Source organism: Schistocerca gregaria, chromosome 1 (genome assembly GCF_023897955.1).
Source record: "Schistocerca gregaria isolate iqSchGreg1 chromosome 1, iqSchGreg1.2, whole genome shotgun sequence".
Lineage (NCBI taxonomy): Eukaryota > Metazoa > Arthropoda > Insecta > Orthoptera > Acrididae > Schistocerca > Schistocerca gregaria.
In genome coordinates, this window is record NC_064920.1 from 1,106,192,855 (window position 1) to 1,106,210,114 (window position 17,260).

Here is a 17,260-nt window from a genome sequence, read left to right on the forward strand (position 1 = left end):
TCCCAAGCGGCCCATTCGGCGTGTTGTTGGGCCCATCTGTCCCGCGCCGCATGGTTTCGTGGTTGCAAAGATGGACCTCGCCATGGACGTCGGGAGTGAAGTTGCGCATCATGCAGCCTATTGCGCACAGTTTGAGTCGTAACAAGACGTCCTGTGGCTGCCCAAAAAGCATTACTCAACATGGTGGCATTGCCGTCAGGATTCTTCCGAGCCATAAACTGTAGGTAGCGGTCATCCACTGCAGTATTAGCTCATGGGCGGCCTGAGCGTAGCATGTCATCGACTGTTCGTGTCTCTCTGTATCTCCTCCATGTCCGAACAACATCGCTTTGGTTCACACCGAGACGCCTGGACACTTTCCTTGTTGAGAGCCCTTCCTGGCACAAAGCAACAATGCGAACGCGAGCGAACCGCGGTATTAAAAGTCTAGGCATGGTTGACCTACAGACAACACAAGCTGTGTACCTCCTTTCTGGTAGAATGACTGGAACTGATCGGCTGTCGGACTCCCTCCGTCTAATAAGCGCTGCTCATGCATGGCTGTTTACATCTTTGGGCAAGTTTAGTGACATCAGTGAACAGTCAAAAGGACTGTGTCTGTGATACAATATCCACAGTCAACGTCTATCTTCTGGGAACAAGGGTGATGCAAAACTATTTTTGATGTGTGTATACTATAATAAAGTTAAACTTTCAAACCGCTGTAGAAGTAACACCGCTGTTCAGAATGACGTCAAATTGCAACGGAATATTATCGGAGAAGGGGGAAAATGTATGGCAGAAGAAAAATAATTAGATACATAATGTAGCAATAGATGGTGCTGTTAGCATCATAATTTAATAGTGGTCGACTACAAATGACAAATGAATCAAACAACAATGCCTAAATCGTTCGTTTGACTTTAAACAAGCTCTACTACTCAGTGTGCATGGGTGTACAGGTGTGATACTGCTAGTTACGTAAGCCCATCCACCACACGAAGGTCTTACCACATCGAATGGGAAAAATCGGTTTTTAATTGTCCTGAGGCCAAAAACCGCATAAAAAGCATCAATCAAAATCAAATCCGTTTATTATTTTCCGTGTGTCTGGCACAAAAACATGTTCAATATGCTGTCCACCGTTTTCTGCAACAAGTTGAAAACGAGTAACAGCATTTTCCACAACTGATCGAAGTGTTTCCGGGGTCACGTTCAGAATGTGTTGCCCAATGCGAGCATTCAATGCAGCTAAGTTAGCAATCGTAGCACTGAACACATCTTTCAGATAGCCCCACCGACAGAAGTCACACGGAATAAGATCTGGTGTTCGCGACGGCCAGGCTGTAGGGAAATGGTGGCTGAGAATTCTAGCATTTCCGAAATGGCGCTTCAGCAGCTGCTTAACTGGATTTGCAATGTGCGGAGGTGTACCATCTTGCATAAAAATGATACCATCCACACACCCAAGCTGCTGGAGAGCTGGAATGACGTGGTTGCGCAAAAGACACTCATTGCGCTTACCAGTGACGGTACAGGTAACAGGATCAAAAACACCTGCCTCTTCGACAAAATATGGCCCTATGGTAAACGATGCCGTAAACCCGCGCCACACAGTGACCTTTTCATGATGAGGTGGTACTGGTTGATTTGCGTGTGAATGTTTAGTTACCCGTATTCGACAATTCTGTGTATTGACATATCCTGCCAGTGGGCTTCGTCTGTCCACAAAATCTTTCACGGCCAATCAATGTCCACTTCAATGCGAGCAAGAAATTCTGAAGCAAAGGTCTCTCTTGCTGGTTGGTCAACGGGAAGCAATTCGTGCACATGGATAATTTTGAATGGATCGCAAAGAAGGATGTTTCGCAGGATTTTACGCAATGTGCTCACGTGTATGTGCAACGTTCAGGCAATTCTCGATGCACTAGACGTTTGCACACCACCACTCGTCACCTCGTGCACTGCTGTGGCTACTGCTGTGGCCACTGCTTCCACTGACGTGGAATCAATTCGTTTCCTCCCTCTACCAGGTTGCACACCAAAAGAACCCGTCTTTTCGAATTTCCGAATCATCTTCTCCAGACCCACGGCAGTCATCGGACCAACGCCTTTTCTCAAACCCTTCAGTGTCCGGAACGTCTGCAGAGCGACGTGTGCACAGTCATCATTCTTGCCATAAAGCTTTACAAGCAGAGCGCGATCCTGGCATTGAGACAGCCATGGCGAACGTCGCAGACGCGAAAGGAGGAAAAGCCGTGTACCCGGCGTGTTTATACCAACTTCAGTGGATCGTGCGCATGACAGGTGTTTTTATTTACATATTCTGAGACATTCAGCGCCATCGATTGATCAATTTTCACACCATTTTTTTCTTCTGCCGTACGTTTTCCCCCTTCTCTTATAATATTCCGTAGCAATATGACGGCATTCTGACCAGTGGTGCTATTTCTACAAGGTTTTAAAAGTTTACCTTTAATTATAATCACCCCGTACTTGGATTCTCATAGTGTTCCGTCTGAGGAAAAGTTTAGGAATAGCTGATGAAGAAAAACTAAATTTCAGAGGTAAAAGGACCAGCTACAACAGTTGTGAGCCAGGTACCCTCAGGAGAGGCTAGAAGGGCTTCATGACAACATTACCAACCGTAACTGTGCATGCATCCAAGCCAGAGACGTCATACGGATAAGTGGACTCACACTGCGAAGTTATTTGTAAAGTTAACTCGATTGTGTAATCAACAAAATAAGATGCTCTCTCAATCTGTGACGTTTCATTTCGTTTCCTCCACCCTTTCTGAGTGTCTAACTTTTTTGTCAGGCAGTAAATGTATTCTATTCCCATTTGACTTGAATTTTTTAAACTTTCATGACACTTTGTGATCAAGTGTCCATTCCCTGTGATATTTTCTCCCAACTCTTCTTTTACACTGCTTCTTCGCTAATTTCCTGTATTCTGCCTGTCCTTTTTATGACCTTTGGAGCTTTAAAAATTTCACTTCTTCGGGTTTCAGTATGTCTTTTTCCTCTCGTATTCAAAAACTATGACTCATTCCCATTTAGCAACGTCCGCAGAGCAACTATCTTATACCGTTTCCGTTCGGTTTCATTCAGTGTTTTAGAGTCTGCCTTTTCTATTTATGATACACATACAGGGTCTCTCTCCTAAGAATCGTCAGGTGTGTTTTCTCTGGTACTTCGACAGACATTTGCAATATCGTTTTTGCATTGTATAGCTGGAGTCATACCAGACAAATACTGCTCCTCACGTCTTTCATGCGACGCCCTGTATGGACGGAAACCGTCGGTTTATTACCCATTACCTATAAAGTGATTTTTAAATCGTAATTTTACGGTCCATTCGATACAGCGCTCCCTGATTAGTCTAGTCCGATATTCGTTCTACCGTTACATATTAACAGACAGGGACAGTATAACACGAAGAACATCCAGTACTGCAGCAGCGACAGACCGCCCTGGCCCACGCTAACTGCTACCGCCAAGCTTGCAGCGCTACTCATTTGCTGCTGGATAGCTAATTATTCTTCGTGTTTTACTGTTCCTGTTGATACATGTCGATAAAACGAATATCGGACTTGACTAATTTTGGAGCGCTGTATCGAAGAGGCACGTAAAATTCCGATTTAAAAATCACTTTATAAGTAACGGGTAACAAACCGACGCTTTCCATCGACACTGGTTGTCATATGAAACACGTGGTGAGCAACGCTTTTTTGGGCTGACACCACTCACACGTTGCAAAAACAAAATTGTAAATATGTACTGAAACAGCAGAGAAACCGAACCTGACAATTTCTAGGTGAGACATCCTGTATATGTCCCAAAAACACGCCGACAAGCCTTAGGGACAAATTCTTTACACCAAATCAAGAAAAATATGTCTATTAAACGAGGGCTCTAAAACGCATACCTTAAGAGCTAAGTGCACTTGTTCAGTTGAACAGATGTGTTACCCACTATCGAAGATAATCAAGAGCTCTTAGTTCTTAAATGGTTCAAATGGCTCTGAGCACTATGAGACTTAACTTCTGAGGTCATCAGTCGCCTAGAACTTAGAACTAATTAAACCTAACTAACCTAAGGACATCACACACATCCATGCCCGAGCCAGGATTTGAACCTGCGACCGTAGCGGTCGCTCGGTTCCAGACTGTAGCGCCTAGAACCGCACGTCCACTCCGGCCGGCTGATAGTTCTTAAGATACGCGTTTTAGAGCCCATGTTCAATAGACTTTTTTTCTTGTTTTGGCGTAAGAAACCTGGCCTTAGGCTTGTCGGTATTTTTTTGCTACACCTTGTGTATAACATTGATTATCAGTACAGTTCAGCAGTCAAGTGAAGTCATTACGATATTGAAAACGTGTGGAACAACACATTTCCTCACTATGGAAGTTTAGATTTAATTAACTGAAGAGTGACATAATAATCTGGTTATTGCCAACATAAATGTATGAATGCCTCAGTTATAGCATTTTATAGAAAAAATCAAAATATTTGTTATTACACTACTCTAAGTGACTGTTCAGTTGATTTGCTCTTTATTCGTTTTCTTCTATAGCAGTTGTGACGTTGAAAGTTTTTTTTTCCAGAGTTCATGTTGTGGTCAGTTTGTGTGAACAGCCCTAGTAAAATCTGTAGAGCCGACCTGTGTGGCCGTGCGGTTCTAAGCGCTTTAGTTTGGAGCTGCGTGACCGCTACAGTCGCAGGTTCGAATCCTGCCTCGGGCATGGATGTGTGTGCTGTCCTTAGGTTAGTTAGGTTTAAGTACTTCTAAGTTCTAGGGGACTCCCAAATCTGTAGCTCTAGTGGATGTCTCTTGGAGCCCATTTTGTGGTCCAGGACGCAGGTCCACGGCTTCATATGTATGTTGGAGCTGATATTTTATCTTCACAAACAACAAAGAAACGCTTTAAATAATCTTACATCTTTACCCTGCTCACAAACAACATAATATGGATGATCTGATCAGAGGGCAGAGGGCCGACTGGTGCGGCCGTGCGTTTCTAGGCGCTGTAACCGCGCGACCGCTATTGTCGCAGGTTCGAATCCTGCCTCGGACATGAATGTGTATGATGTCCTTAGTTTAGTTTGGTTTAAGTAGTTCTAAGTTCTAGGGGACTGATGACCATAGATGTTAAGTCCCATAGTGCTCAGAGCCATTTGAAGCCAACTGCAGAGGATTGCTGAATCAGTGAGTCAGTGTTGCGACCTTCACTCTGGGTAACAGTGTTGTCATCTTCACTCTGGGCAAAAACAATGCAGTGCCATGTTGGAAGCGTAAGGTAACCTGCTAGTGATCGGCTGGAAAAAGAGTATGAGGTTCTAACTACATAATGTGAACTCCGAATACAAAGAAATTTTAGGGCAATGAAAGTGTTTTGAGTATGAAGATTTTGGTAATAGAATAATCAGAATAGCTTAAATATAAAGTTTGTTATATAAACATGTATGTCGGTCAGTAATTTAAAATTTTTCCTGCTAGTCTATGTTTGAAGTCTATAGACTTATTAACTACTTTTCCTAGATGCTTAAAACTTTGTGCACATATTTATGACATTGTTTCTAAAAAGTACACTGCAATCAAATGATTTCAATCAATAGTTTTTATACTATAAATACATAAATTAGACAATCTAAATTAAGGTAATTTTTATAATTAATAAGGTCATATTTTTCCTCCTGGTGATAGTAAGCTGGTGTCTGTAGTCTACTATTCTTCTAATGGTAGCCTGAAATATGAAAAAAATTTCAGGCCTCTAACTCAAATGTTTTGCGTAAAATAAACATATCAGAAAATTTGATTCTTGGGAATTCAAATTAAAGGTACATTTCATCTGTTACTCACCTCTGTTCTTCTTAAAATACTCCAGTTGCATAATATTCTTGGTTTTTGTGCTCCTTCTCTCTTCCATTTCTCGCTCCTCTGTGCTATACTGGCCTCTTTAGTTGCCTCAAGAGCCCATTTTTCGTGCGGAAGTTTTCGTTTCACGACTTCCCTGTTTACTTCCCGGCTTATATAGTTGCCCCAAGAGCCCATTTTTCGAGCGGAGGTTTTCGTTTCATGGCTTCCCTGTGAGCAGATTTTTGTGCGGAATTTTTTGTTTCACGGCTTCGCTACTTTGGCCTTCTTTGGTTGCCTCAAGAACACATTTGTCGTGCGGAATATTTCGTTTCATAGCTTCCCTGTTTGCTTCCCGACTTAGCAAGCGACGTTCCTTGCTCTTCTGTGCTATTCAGGTCTCTTTGGTTGCCTCAAGATCCCATTTTTCGTGTGGAATTTTTCGTTTCACGGCTTCCCTGGATGCTTCTCTACTTAGCAAGCGACTTTTCTTGCTCCTCTGTGCTATTCAGACCCCTCCAAAGAAGTTAAAATAACAGAAGAGCCCTACAAAAAAGTAACGTTACCTTATTTCATCAAAATATTAGAGGACTGAGTAGTAAGGTAGAAGAGCTTCTCCTCTGTTTGGAAAATTTAGAGAGCACTGAAAAGATACACATCCTGTGCTATGTGAGCACCATATAACCACACAAGGCTGCATAAGTTATGTATACAAAATTACACTTTAGCAGCTTACTCCTGTAGAACAAATATAGGAAAAGCTGGAGTTGTTACGTATATTGAGAGAGACCACAAGTTCAGAAACATTGAGACCAGTAGATTTTCTAGTGTTCAGCACATACATGTGTGCTTGCGAACAAATACTGAAAAACAGTTCACTTTTAATTGTGCCTGTATACAGATCCCCACTGGGAAATTTTGAGCTTTTTATGGTTAATGTGCATTCCATACTATGCTATCTGTCATGCAGCAGCAAGCAGTTAATAGTCTGTGGTGACTACAGTGTAGATTTGTTAAAGAATTCTGATACGAAAAGTGATCTGGAAACCTTATTTGTATCTTATAATTTGATCTCAGTAATTACCATTCCAGCACTGGTGGTTAAAGACAGTAGGACTTTAATTGATATGTTTTCCTTGGCGAAATTCAAGGCAGTACAGTAACTGTTCACCCAGTAACACATGCTCTGTCTGATCATGATGCAGATTTAGTTAGGATAAACGACATATTGTCTTACAGTATGGATATTACTCGGTGGAAATCAGTTAGAATAATTAATGGCTACAGGACAAAAGTTTTTAGGATAGTTTACAAGAGATGACGTGGGATGAAATGATGAATTCAGATCATTATTTGAAAAAGGACATTAAATAGCCATGTAACAAAAAAACGTGGGCTACTGGAGGAATTAAAGTATCTTGGAAAAGGGAAATATATCCACTGGCGAGAACAAGTAGAAATGCTGCACTACTACACAAACTACTCAAAATTACTAAGAGAAGTTATTAAAAAATCGAGAAACATGCACATAATGCAAGAAATCAGTAGTTTCGATAACAGACTTAAGGCTATATGGAACACATGAAACGAAACACAGGACAACCAGCCTCAGAACAAGATAACGTTGTTCTTGAAGCGAATGGAAATACTATAAATGATGAATCACAGGTGGCAAATATATTTAAAAATCATTTCTTAAATATAGAGTAGACAGCATAAGGACGAAAAGTTCAAGATAAGAATCACAGCAGTTTGACGAAAAGATAACTCTCATAAAATTCAATCATAAGAATGTATCACCAACTTCTTTTGAAATTAAGAAAATTACACATTCTCACAAAAGTAAATGCTCATTTGGTTTTCATTGTGTTCCAATAGAGCACTATAAATTCAGTCCCATACGACAAGCCAGGTCTTATCTTAAATATGTAATGCATCACTATCTCAAGACATTTTTCCACAGAGACTGAAAAATACCGTTGTTAAACATCTCTTGAAGAAAAGTAATAAGAGAGATGTCAATAACTACAGGCCTGCTGCACTGCTCACATAATTTTCCAAAATATTTGAGAAGATGGTCTACTCTAGAATAGTTTCTCACATTAGCAACACTAATCGCCTCGTAAAATCACAGTTTGGATTTCAGAAGAGTTGCTCCACTGAGAATGCCACTTATATTTTCACTCACCAGATTTTAGAAGTATTAAATAATAAAATGGCACCGGCTGTATTTTCTGCTACCTGCAGTTAACTGTGTAAATCACAGGATTTTCTTAAAAATTTAAAATTTTATGGAATTTAGGGAATAACCAACCAATTGATAATGTCATACCTAACCAAAAGAATACAGATATCTGTACTTAGTAATTCAACCAGTATTGTCTGGGACTGGGGAGAACTCATACCTGGGGTTCCTCAAGGCTCAATATTGTTCCTCATATACGTAAATTATCTTCCATGTAATATAGAACAAGCGGTATTGGTTCTTTTTGCACGTGATACTAGTATTACAATCAATCCTAGCCTATATGCAGAAGCGGAAGAAATGGCAAACAATGTTCTTAAAAGTAAAAGGTGTTCTGCAAAAGTTCTGACTCTTAATTTTAAAAAGATACAACATATTCAGTCACGCCCATCTAGGGGTACTACAGCAATAATATGTCTAACACAGTGATGAAATAATACATAGGGTGGAAACTTCAGAATTCTTAGGTGTACATACTGATGAGAGGTTTAACGGGATAAAGTGCATTTTGGAATTTCTAAAAGAACTAAGTACAGCAACATTTATACTTAGAAACATTGCAAGTCTTGAGGTGAGACAAATCAGTAGGTTGACATATTTTGCATAATTTCATTCAACGATCTCATATGGAATAAAGTTCTGGGGTTACTCATCTTTAAGAAAGAAAGTCTTCATTGTTCAAAACCGCGCTGTAAGAATAATACGTGGTATTCACCCACGATCATGTTGTAGACATGGGCATTCTGGCTACTGCTTCACAGTATATTTCCGATGGAGTATGTTGTAAATAATCCATTACAGTCCAAAAGGAACAATGATGTGCATTATTACGGTACTGGGAGGAAACAGATGTTCAGTACTCCACGTTAAGGTTATCCTTCGCACAAAAAAGGGTTCACAATGCTGCAACAAAATTTTTTTGTCAGTTACCCAATGATACAAAGTATCTGACAGATAGTGAAGCAAAATTTGAGAAAAAAAGCTGAAGAAGTTTCTCCTTTAAAAGTCCTTATATTCTGTAGAATAATGTCTGTTATTGTAATGTGTAGAAGGTTGTGGGTAAGGATTACAAACTCACGCCTGTATATTTAAAATAATAAAGTAAAATAAACATATTAATATTCAGCATGTACTCACTTATACAAATAAATTTGCTATGTGAATGTAAAATGAGTCGTTCCACATCATTACTATTTATCAAGCCAAATGATCGACAGAACATGAAATTAACTAACTAACTAACCTCTAACCAGGCTACCACTGACACCATGACACCACTAAGCGAGGCTACTCTGATGTGATAGAGTTGATTGGAAAGTGGAATTGCGCTCCCTCTTCTTCAGTGATGACGTAGGTCCTATCTGTTTGTGGGTGATAGACATGTAGTGTACAGTATAGACATGGTGAACGTCACAGTTCATAGTGCATTTTCCCACGATACAAAGGTCCCAACCACCCAGCCTAGAATTCGAGGGGTGGGGGCCATCATCACCTACAACCAGTGGTCTCATTTGGTGTTTTCGAGGGTGTGTGAAACAGTGCGTGCAACATTGAACAGGTTGTTATCCACATGCTGCTGCCATTTCTTCGACAGGAAAGTAACGTGCCTGTACAGCACGACAACACACGCCCAAATACAGCTGCTATGTACACCATAGACGTGGTGAATGGCACAGTCCGAAGTGCATTTGCCCACGACACAAAGGTCCCACCCACCCACCCTGAGATTCATGGGATGGGAGCCATCAACACCTACAACCAATAGTCTCATTTGGTGTTATTGAGGGTGTGTGAAAAAGTGCGTGCAACATTTAACAGGCTATTATCCACATGCCACTGCCATTTTTTCGAAAGGAAAGTAATGTGCCTGTACAGCACGACAACACACACCCACATATGGCTGATACGATGCAGTGTGCTCTTCGTGGGGTAAAACAACTGGCCTGGCCCATAAGAGCACCACATGTCTCATCAATCGATGGCGCACGATGAAGCGGGTGGTTTATCGTACTCTACAGCCTGGAAGAACCATTGTTGGGCTGTCATGGGAGGCCACTGGAATCTTAATGGTCACTTGTGAGAATACACGCATACTTTGTCGCCCAAGGGAATAGGGAGGAAGGGGGGAGGGGGGTTGGGAGGGAAGGTAAACTGTGCGTTGATGAGACTGTTCGGACAACCTTTGCTGTGACATATGTGTTTCATTTGGTCCGAATTTGTTATCATATTCTCCTACAATTATGAACTACCTGTCGCTACCACTTATGAATAAAATGACCTTGTCCTTGAGAGGGGTGTATTTTTTTTCTGGCAGCGTATAATACTAGTGGGGGCTCAAGTTAATGCCAAATAAAATAAACAGTAAGCAGATCTTATTGTACAGACACAGTAAATAAAATTTCGTTCCCTGCTCTCCTTCGTGGTGTTTGAGTTTCAGTGGTTAGCAGTATATGAGGACATGCGAAGAGACACTGGGAAGAGTTTCGTATGAGGTGTAGCGTGGGTGAGAAGGGCACAATCAACAAACCCCATTTCAGGCCGTCTGAATACTGAATGTAGGCCTGCGAGCCAAACAGGAGACTCGCTGATACCGTCGTGTGTTGCAGCGGTGCGTGCGAGGCGGCGTGGTGGTGGTGGTCGTGGTCTTGCCAGCTGGTGGGCGCCGCCGCGCTGCTGGGGCTGGCCGCCTGGCTGCTCTCCATCGCCCTCGACCTCCTCCACCCCCTGCGGCTGGTCGACCGCCTGCACCAGCGGGTCGTCCTCATCACGGGTGAGTCGCCTCGCAAACGACAGCTTACACCTCAAAGTGGGGTAGCACACGGGTCACATATGGCGGTCTAGTGTAGCGCTAGATGTCCGACAAGTTACGGCTCGGCAGCTAATGGGGAAACTGGGCTGCTTCTGTCAGGCCCCACATGACTCTGCTCGGCCATGTACTCGCTCCAGGTCTGATGTCCGGACTCCAGAGATATGAACAACCGAGCATGAACGGTTACAGCCGACGACTCACTTCAACTCGACTCGCTGCACGGCACAAATCAGACACCTCTCTCTTTCCTTCCTCTCTTTCTTTCTTTCTTCGTTCTCTCTCTCTCTCTCCCTCTCTTTTTTAACACAAAATTAACGTGTCCAAGAACGCTTACGCTAATACTGTTAACACAGCACGTGGAAAATAATTTGATACTCAGTACAAGCAAAAAAAAAAGACTGATTTCCGAACGGAAGATTTAGTCTGCTTTGCAATAATAGGAAACTATGTACACATCAAATAAATTCCATCTCCTAGACCTAGGAAACGACTGTCTCCATAAGGATAATTTATGAATAAATACGTATATTCACAGCTGTAGCTATTCATACTTTTCACTTGAATAAAGCCGGCCGCGGTGGTCTCGCGGTTCTAGACGCTCAGTCCGGAGCCGCGCGACTGCTACTGTCGCAGGTTCGAATCCTGCCTCGGGCATGGATGTGTGTGATGTCCTTAGGTTAGTTAGGTTTAAGTAGTTCTAAGTTCTAGGGGACTGATGACCTAAGATTTTAAGTCCCATAGTGCTCAGAGCCATTTGAACCATTTTTGAACTTGAATAAAGTCTGTAATTAACGGCAGATCACTAATGTAGCCTGGATTCATTTTGCTCTGCCAGTTTGTTAATAACGTGCGAGCCTTACTAAAGCACCATCCTCTAGGTGCATCACCTTCTAATTGCAGCCATCCCTGGTAGATCACTTTTATCTCTGTTACATCACTTTAACATGTAATTAACCAGCACTAAAACATAGGGATCTACTTCATCTGCAGGGGAGAATATGTTATTGTCCCAGTTGTTGTACCGATCTCTCTTTCTCAGTGGCGCTGGCACTATACTTGATGGCTATGTCTTAATAAAAAACAGAGAGAGAAGTAGTATAGAACTGCATTAAGTTGCACGCGGAAAAGTGTATTTTATTTTGATTCATTATTATACGAGTTACAGTACTTCCGTTTGGCTGTAAGACAATATGCACTAACTACACAAGAATGATTACGTTTGCGATTGCATCTGGTATCTTTAAAACTAGCGCTGCTGAGTATTTCCTGTTTTTCATTGTCAGGCGTACTCGAGCCTTTGGGGTCCGCACCCGGTCGGATAAAAGGAAGACATCGAAGCAATTAGAGGCAGGCTGCTAGGTTTGTTACCAGTAGGTTCGAACAACACGCAAGCGTTTCGCACAAGCTTTGGGAACTCAAACGGAAATCCATGGAAGAAGGGAGACGTTCTTTTAGAAAAAAAAAAATACTGCGAAAAATTTAGAGAATCGGCATTTGAAGCTGACTCTAGAATGACCCTACTGTCACCAACATACATTTCGCTTAAGGACCGCGAAGCTAAGATACAAGAAATTAGGGCTCATACGGAAGCACGTAGACAGTTTTTTTTCCCTCGTTCTATCTGCAAGTGGAACAGGCGTGGAAACGATTAGTAGTGGTACAGGGTAGCATCATTGAAAGACAACCAAAGGAACGTAGCAATTCTATGGTTGGAACTAATTACCACATTCTTGTGTACAAAAGTCATGGCTCGATTTTTAATCCCTTGTGTCTCGTATTAAAAAATACATATATTTTAGCATACATCTACATCTACATTTATACTCCGCAAGCCACCCAACGGTGTGTGGCGGAGGGCACTTTACGTGCCGCTGTCATTACCTCCCTTTCCTGTTCCAGTAGCGTATGGTTCGCGGGAAGAACGACTGTCTGAAAGCATCCGTGCGCGCTCCAATATCTCTAATTTTACATTCGTGATCTCCTCGGGGGTATAAGTAGAGGGAAGCAATATATTCGATACCTCATCCAGAAATGCACCCTCTCGGAACCTGGACAGCAAGCTACACCGCGACGCAGAGAGCCTCTCTTGAAGAGTCTGCCACTTGAGTCTGCTAAACATCTCCGTAACGCTATCACGCTTACCAAATAACCCTGTGACGAAACGCGCCACTCTTCTTTGGATCTTCTCTATCTCCTCCGTCAATCCGATCTGGTACGGATCCCACACTGATGAACAATACTCAGTGTTTTGTAAGCCACCTCCTTTGTTGCTGGACTACATTTTCTAAGGACTCTCCCAATGAATCTCAACCTGGTACTCGCCTTACCAACAATTAATTTTATATGATCATTCCACTTCAAATCGTTCCGCACGCATACTCCCAGATATTTTACAGAAGTAACTGCTACCAGTTTTTGTTCCGCTATCATATAATCATACAATAAAGGATCCTTCTTTCTATGTATTCGCAATACATTACATTTGTCTATGTTAAGGGTCAGTTGCCACTCCCTGCACCAAGTGCCTATCCGCTGCAGATCTTCCTGCATTTCGCTACAATTTTCTAATGTTGCAACTTCTCTGTATACTACAGCATCATCCGCGAAAAGCACCATGGAACTTCCTACACTATCTACTAGGTCATTTATATATATTGTAAAAAGCAATGTTCCCATAACTCTTCAATCCAGCCACACAGCTGGTCTGATATTCCGTAGGCTCTTACTTTTTTTATCAGGCGACTGTGCGGAGCTGTAGCGAACGCCTCCCAGAAGTCAAGAAAAATTGTATCTACCTGGGAGCCTGTATCTAATATTTTCTGGGTCTCACGAACAAATAAAGCGAGTTGGGTCTCACACGATCGCTGTTTCCGGAATCCATGTTGATTCCTACAGAGTAGATTCTGGGTTTCCAAAAACGACATGATACTGGAGCAAAAAACATATTCTACAATTCTGCAACAGATCGACGTTAGAGATATAGGTTTATAGTTTTGCGCATCTGCTCGACGACCCTTCTTGGAGACTGGTACTACCTGTGCTCTTTTCCAATCATTTGGAACCTTCCGTTCCTCTAGAGACTTGCGGTACATGGCTGTTAGAAAGGGGGTGGGGGGGCGGGGGGTTACGTTAGCTGATTACAAACCCAATCTTTCTTCGTATCACAACGAAAGAGTATTTAAAATTGCAGTAATACATCTCACCTCTCACTACTTTGTGACTGTGATTTTCATTGACTCCGAAGACTTGTAAAACCAATGAAGAACTGACAAGATCGTAGGTCCTTTTCAGTGTTTTAAAACGTTAGTCCACTCTTTCAATGGTTTCAGAAAATCCACAATTCTTCCTGGAAACTCATCCGATTCCTGTAAACTGTAGCCGGTACGTTTTTCCGTCGCTAAAGCAGCAACTTCTTTATGTTGACTGAGTAAGGACTCTAGTTTACTTTTTCCAAAGACGATTCTAAAGACAAGCAGGGGGTCAACCACAAACACTGCTTGATGGACTGTAAGGCCCATTGACTGTGATCAAACCAGACGAACATGATGGCCTTTCGGTGAAGTAAGTTAAGAGGGCTGCAAATGTGCCCCAGGGAACGAATGTGTCGTAATAAGAAATCTCGTCCAAAAAGAAGCTCATTCAGATTCTTGGGCGCAAGTAGGTTGACAATGTCTGTGTTGTGCTCATTCGTAGGGACGAGATCATCATCGCTGTGGACATGCCCTAAAAATGCACCTTTGGAAGGCCACCTCCAGATGTCGTAAATGCTCGTCTCATGGAGCGCCAATTACCCAGATGTCACTAAGGTAGTTTCCGCAACAGGAAATCTCAAGAATCAACTGCTTCAAATATCATTGATAAATTTCTGACACAGACGAAGATCCAAAATGAGAGTATTAAAGGAAAGGTGGCACTGAGCACCAAGAAAGTCGGAGAATCTGTGTCCATTGGCGTCTGCAGGTATGCATCGCGCAAGTCGATGCCTGAAAAATCCTAGCCCCAAATAACTTCTCTGGCCCCAGAACTTGGTAGGAATTCATAACACATTGTGTGTTGACCGTCTGTTTAAAATCTGGTTTCCGAACTATCACCAAAGAGGTGATCCACTGCCAATGAAATAGGAAAAAAATTTAGATAACACTGATGACGTCAAAATACTGGGGCCTCCGAAAACCATCCTGTGGCTTGCTGACTGTCACAAACGGTTTCCAAATGGCCTATTCTGTGGCGTACCGAACACAAGGCCTCCACAAGCTGGCAGTGTTGTTGAACATGCACCAGATCAGAATTGGCGCAGGACCGCCTGATTGCCCACTGGGCAGAAACAGGTGTAGAAGCGGAGATGTCATGTGATGCGCGGTCATCAGCACCCGTAAACAGTCCAATTTTTTCACAGTCCAATCTAGCCACGTCACGAATGATGACGATGATGAAATGACGAGGACAACACAAATACCCAGTCCCTGGGCACAGAAAATCCCCAACCCGGGCGAGAATCGAACCAGGGACCCCGTGATTCAGAGGCAGCAACGCTAGCAACAAGACCACGAGCTGCGGACGTAGAAGCGGAGAGGCACAGAGAACCTGAAAAACATCTGGAGCGAGGATTACGGCACTTCGATTGATGTGAGCCCACCGATCCCGAGGCGGGTGAAGTACGCACATTCGACTTCGCCACCTTTCAATTCTCGGAAAGTTCGTCTCTTGTTGCTGCCTTACGTCCAAGTGATTCGAAAATCTTAGCTGAACTGGACAATCTGGAGATAAGTAAGGCGGGAAGGACCGGCCCAGAAATCATTTGGTTACTATTTCATGCAAATAACAATGTATTGATAAGTTAAAATTTAACTTAAAATCTAAGAAATTAATACTACAATTTGAATCCTAAGGCCGCATTTTAAAATAAATATAACATGCTTTTAAGAACAATAAAAAGAAGAGGGACAACCACGTAAAAGTTCAGGTGAAATTTGCAATTTAAGTCTTAAGGCCACAGTTTGGAGAAATATGCCTACAAAGTTACTCTTTTCAGACTACTGTAGTCAAACGAAGTCACACTTAATACTCTTGTGTAAGTTGCCGACGCTGCATGGATGGAAGAGGTGCCCTGAGATGGTAGTTTTTAAACAAACAGTCGGATGGCCTATCTGGTAGATCGGTCCAGGGTGAAACAGATGAACCAGGCTGCGAGCAACGTGAAGCGGCAGTCCATACAACCCAATGATTTGCGGTGTCACTAACCAACGATCGGACGGCCACAAAGTTGCCCCTTTGCACAGCTGGGGGCCCGCACTAGCTGGCTGAAGCGACGAAGGCAGACCTCACCAACTGACCGAAACGGCCCACTCACCACTCGTCCAACAGCCTATTTCCTGTGTTGGACGGATGTGGCTTTCGGAGACCAACTTGGCTCAAACAACCCAACTCAGATCTCACATAGGAACCCGATGCCACAAACAACTCGGCTCTAACCGTGCAACTCCACTGCCTCAGACCTACTGTCTTCCCACCCCGAGCCACCACACAGCCAACCATTCCTCCTAGGCCGACTTCGACCAACGATGCTTACTGAAAAAATAATAAATCGATAGCAAACTCGAGCCAGTGGCGTCAGACAAGATCCAAGCGAAGTAAAATATGGCGCTACGGCCCAAGCAATACTGCTGAATAAGAGTTGGGCATGTTTAGTGACTTAGTTCGAACGTTTGGGTCGGGTGTTAGCCAGACGAACATGTCCTTTTAATAGGCGAGTACGAATACGAGGTGGCACAATGGGAGCACTCAAACCGACACTAGCACTATAGACCTCAGAGGTCGGTGATCCAGGTGCATGCGACTTCCCACGACACCTGTGGTGCTGGTTAAACTGTAACCGTGCCGCCACCAAATGGTTTTGATCGCTAAAATACTAGTTGAGCAGCTTACGAAGTTTAGTTTCTCGCCTTTGGTAGAGATTTCGTACAAACCCACACTGCTGCACAATAACAGGGCAGCCTTATCAGCTGGACTGACGATACGCCTTGCCCATCAGTGCAGCAAAAACTGGCGCAGGTATTCTCTAGCGTTTGCGTAGACTCATTGAAGTCGGTGAAAAGCATCGGGGCGGAAGAGTAGTAAGCTTGTCCGCTGCTGCCTGCCTATCAGAGCAGTGTGGGAACTGCTCGGATAGTTCTTGCATCTGCTTCTTTTATTTCTGCTCCCGGAAGCGCAACGGCTCCTGCCACCATTGCAAACATCCCGGGTCCACTATAAAAAAAAAGCGTCACACGCGTAAAAACGTCCACCTCGCGACTTTTATGTCTACATAAGGAGTGACAACACTGCGAACCGTCACTATCCACATAAAAGGTAACTATTTGAGCCGACGT

The 17,260-nt window shown here is 43.0% G+C and overlaps 1 protein-coding gene across 2 annotated transcripts in view; it reads left to right on the forward strand.

Moving 5' to 3' along the window:
* Positions 1-17,260, forward strand: part of LOC126282979 (short-chain dehydrogenase/reductase family 9C member 7-like) — a 168,232-nt gene that overhangs the window by 22,161 nt on the left and 128,811 nt on the right. For both annotated transcript variants that reach the window (XM_049982236.1, XM_049982235.1), the window contains exon 2: positions 10,690-10,853. In XM_049982236.1, coding sequence (XP_049838193.1) covers positions 10,690-10,853 — 164 coding nt within the window. The remainder of the gene's footprint in view (positions 1-10,689; positions 10,854-17,260) is intronic.